This window comes from Saprolegnia parasitica, assembly GCF_000151545.1.
Source record: "Saprolegnia parasitica CBS 223.65 unplaced genomic scaffold supercont2.653, whole genome shotgun sequence".
NCBI classification, from domain to species: Eukaryota; Oomycota; class Saprolegniomycetes; order Saprolegniales; family Saprolegniaceae; genus Saprolegnia; species Saprolegnia parasitica.
Genome location: NW_012157047.1, coordinates 1 through 4165, shown reverse-complemented (window position 1 = coordinate 4165; position 4165 = coordinate 1). Strand labels below are relative to the sequence as shown.

Below are 4165 nucleotides of genomic sequence, written 5' to 3'. Positions count from 1 at the left end.
CCCGCGCTCTCTCTTTGGGCAATGGAAAGATTGAACGCTTGATAGATTGCATTTGAAGAAAGCTTGATTCCGATGCGAACACCGTACTTGCTGACCGGCGACCCGATGTTTCTATCGTTCTCGCCCGTCGGACTCAGCAGCAACTATGCATACGGCGGTCTCGTGCGCTCGGCCATGTCCGGTATGTCCTTCTTCGTACGTCGTCTGAGAGCTAAAACGCAGGCAACTGGTCAGGCTACAAGGCGTGGCGCAACGAGCAAAACCACATTGTCCTGAGCTGGTACAGCTGGCGCCGCGAGTCGATAGGCCAGAGCTGCGTCCGCCGGCGCGTCATCAAGTCGTTTTACCGGACGCCGCTCGACCCGGACACGCTCGAGTGCCACACGAGGATCGAGGTACTCCCTCTCGACGACAGTGGATCTAAAAGCGAGGGTGGTAGGTGGCGACGCAGCCCGAGGCCAATCTCGGCGAGCTCAGTGTCACGGAGCGCATCAACTACCCCGGCGAATGGCAATGCCTGCATGACGAGATGACGCAATTCGTCCGGATTCCTGGCCCGCGCAAGTAGCAGGCGTACGAGCACACCCTAGAATATACAGTCGTCAATGTTGCGTGGGATTTGAGTCGCACGCAATGACGTGGCACGTGCTGCAGGCTGGCGGTTTCATTCTGCACTAGCATACGTGGCATGTGCTAGACACAATCACTCGAGATTTGCGCTGCTCCCAGCAGTACAACGCGCGAGACGATGCCGCTCCAAGTGACCAACAAGACGAAGAACCTGCGGGTCATGCGCAGCGGTCCTAAGCTCTATGGGTACGGCGGCCTTTACTTCGACCACGCCTAAGACACCTTTTCGAGTCCCAAAAAAAGGTTCACGCCCGTCCCACGCGCCCATCCGCAGTCCAATCGTACGATTCTGATTTTGGTCAATAAGAATTAGGTCGACAAACCTACCGGTATCATAGCTTGGACCAATCGTGTCCGTGCTGGAGTTGGCGTGCGATCATGATCTGGCTACGCTCAACGGACCAAGTTGGGATTGTGTCGATTACGCTTTTCTTCGGTTAGATTGCTTTTCTTTGTAGCAACACGTCAATTCTAGTCAAAGAGGCGCGAATCACGCTCGGCCCGCTGCTTGAGCCGCATGTAGTACTGCGTGCGCTGGCGGATGTGGTCTGCGATCCTGGCCTTCTCGCGCATCTGCTGGTGGCAAGCACGGCGTCTTCCCGCGCCTGCTCATCCACGCGCATCTGGGCCATTTGGCCCTGGATGTAGGCGTGCCGCACACGCTGACGCTCCTTGTCAACGCTGGCGATGCTATTCACGCTGTCGGCACGACCATACCTACGTCACAATTCGTGACAGCTCCAACCAAAATGAATAAACTACTGCGTGGACTCGGGCTCGAAGCGCAAACGTCCTTCGTTGGCAAACCGCCATGGGTTCAACGGCGACTTTGGACCGCTGGGACAATACGAGAGTCATGTCGAAGCAGCCAACAAGCTGTGGATACCAGAGGAGCTCCTTGGTGTCGCCACGCGGCGTATGTCCGCTGCGTGTGGGCACGGTCGTTCGCCTACGAGAAAAAGGACTTGTTTGAAGCGGCGCGCTCAAGCCAATGTACGATCGGAGCTGAGCAAAATCGAATTTAGGCAGAGTGCCGTGCTCCGGCTTGGCTGGCAACGGCTCTTCGGCCCAGCTACATACAGTCGTGATGCAAGCAACTATGGCGGCGAAGGGACCTCGATGGCAGCGACGACTGCAACCCGAAGTCCTTGGCTTCGTCCATCTTGATGAGTTGTTTGAACTGCGTCGTAAATTCCCAAAGCGAAATGAGCCCGTCGTGGTCGGCATCCATGTCGTTGGTGAGGCGTCGGAACTCGGCTTCACTGAGCACAATGCCCTTCTTCATCAACTAATAGGGATAGAAACACTGCTACAATGTACAATAATGTCAATAGTTTACCCCGTGGCGGAATTCAGCATACGTTAGCTTGCCACTGCTGTCGTCGTCCATGTCGCCAAAGCTTTGTAAAATCCGGTTTTTGTAGACTGGAAAGGTGGTTTTCGAGGGTAGGGTCCACCCTATCTCTATACCTTTGAGTTTGGCGTACACGGTCTCACTGAGCTTAGCAGCCTACGAGCCAGCATGAACATCAACAACGTCGTGGTTGAGACGCTGTACATCGACGATGTCTGCGGGCGGCGCCACGTTGGAAGGCGGCGGTGCCACGACATCGGACCGACGGAGCTTGCGCAGGAGGACGCGGTCGTGGCCTTGGAGCACGGGGCCGTTCATAATATTGGCAAACTCGTAGAAGCTGAGCATGCCGTCCTTGTCTGCGTCGTATCTAGACCATACGAATATTGTCGTACGCGATGTAGACCACAAAACACGAACGTGTGGAGTAGTTCTTGGACCGTGTCGTTCGTCACCGTGATGTTTTGTTTCTCGAGGTTTTTGAGAATCTACGCGGAGGCATTGACAAACGTGCGTCGCGCGCGGCGACCTACCATCTCCAGGCTGAGTTTGCCTTCCTTGTTTTGGTCCCAGAGCCGGAACACCGTGCCGAGCTTCATTTTCTACCACAAGTTGTATACATGTCGCAATAGACAATATGTGCACGTACTTCGTACTTGTTGCGTAGCGTGTAGACCACGTGACGGGCGCTCATTTCAGGCCCCGACTCGGCCGGGTCGCCCACGTGCTCGCCGAGCACCGATTGACCAAATTCGATTTCTTGCAAAATGTGCTGGCGCTGTGGCTTGTCAATGGGCTGGGACGGGAGCACGAGCTGGCAAAACGCGTGGTATGACACACACCTACGCGCCAATCAGAACCACTTTACACTATCAATGTATCGACTGGGTGCTTGGGTCCACGACGCTGCGGATAAGGGCGTCCGCTTTCTCGTGGCCGAGCTGGGATGCCCAGCCCATGGTGGTAAACATGTCTTTCATTTCGCCCTGCGAGAGCTGTCCGTCGTGGTTGATGTCCCACGATCGGAACGCAGCGCGCAGCGACTTGGTGCACTCGTACTTGGCTTGCAAAAGCGCCACAAACTCGGCGACGGCGGCCTCTTTGGCTGTGTTGTCTGGAATGTGGTCGGTGGGGGCAGTCGGACTTCGGACGGCGTCGCTCTTGAGGCTTAGACGTCGACCCTGCCGTGTCGCGTGCCATCAGCCTGCCGTCGGCCACGTTTGTTGGTACCTTTTGAGGCGCTTCACATGGCCTCTCGGGCGCACCCGCCTAGCATGATGGCATTGACGACCTGCTCTGGCAACGATCGGGGCACCTCAAATTGGTTTGAAGCCGTATCGCCAAGCGGTGCCATCAAGCTACCATCGTCCAGATGCTTAGCGAACGACATCCCATAGCAGGACCGTACGTCGGTGTGGCGCACGTGGCTGGCCGCACGAAGCGAGGGGTCGTCGGCGCCGCCCTGGACGGCGCACGCTACACGACAAGCCTCATCAATATGAGGACATGGATAGGATGTCGTACAGGCGTCGTCGGCGGCGGTGTCTCGGTGCCGCAAAGGAGGCGGTTGCTCGACCCCGTCGCATGCACTCGGACCTTGGACGCCATCGACAGCTATAAATACGCCGCGGGCTGCTTGACGAATGGCCTTTCTTCGTCGCAATGCATCAGCTAGGGCTCGGGCAAGGCGAGGTATATCCTTTAGTTTTAATCTACTAGTATCTATCTATCTATCTATCTATCTATCTATCTATCTATCTATCTATCTAAATGATTGAAGGGCGTGGGTAATCTAGCAGCGTGACCTTGCGGCCATTATGATGCCCCATCATTGACGGTGCGGGGCTCATGACAACGTGAGGTTTGCATGCCCAACGGCACGTGCAGCCTTTGGTTGGATCATCGCATGGGACTCTACCCTCGCCTTCGCCAAGGACACACAGGCGCCGCGACTGCTGTGGTGAGGCGGCTGATTCCAGACTTGGCAACCGGCACGATGTGCATCCTCTCTCTGATGGCCTCTGTTGTGGTGCGCACAAGAAGAGAAAGTGCTACGACTAACAACAGTTCTATTGGCCTTACTCGGGGTTGGAGAACTCGCCAAAGACGGACGCAAACGCGCCGCAGATCGACGCCGTCATCAACGTCGCCCGCAACGACGAGAGCGCGGTCGGGTTCGCC

The 4165-nt window shown here is 56.4% G+C and overlaps 2 protein-coding genes across 2 annotated transcripts; one reads left to right on the top strand and one right to left on the bottom strand.

Annotated features, from left to right (window-relative positions):
* Positions 1-72: 72 nt before the first annotated feature.
* SPRG_17590 (hypothetical protein) lies at positions 73-568 on the top strand (the record flags this gene model as incomplete). The annotated part of the gene is made up of 3 exons (XM_012356946.1): positions 73-181; positions 223-395; positions 440-568. The coding sequence occupies 3 exons, from the start codon at positions 73-75 to the stop codon at positions 566-568; spliced, it is 411 nt and encodes a 136-aa protein (XP_012212336.1).
* A 533-nt stretch (positions 569-1101) lies between these two features.
* On the bottom strand, positions 1102-3633 carry SPRG_17589 (hypothetical protein; the record flags this gene model as incomplete). The annotated part of the gene is made up of 17 exons (XM_012356945.1): positions 3509-3633; positions 3393-3460; positions 3300-3342; positions 3215-3253; positions 2870-3165; positions 2634-2826; positions 2518-2586; positions 2405-2472; positions 2189-2354; positions 2101-2140; positions 1970-2055; positions 1746-1918; positions 1628-1702; positions 1517-1579; positions 1393-1467; positions 1221-1347; positions 1102-1164 (listed from the first exon to the last, which is right to left on the bottom strand). Exons 1-17 carry the CDS (start codon positions 3590-3592, stop codon positions 1102-1104), a joined length of 1728 nt encoding a protein of 575 aa, XP_012212335.1. The 5' UTR covers positions 3593-3633.
* Positions 3634-4165: the final 532 nt, after the last annotated feature.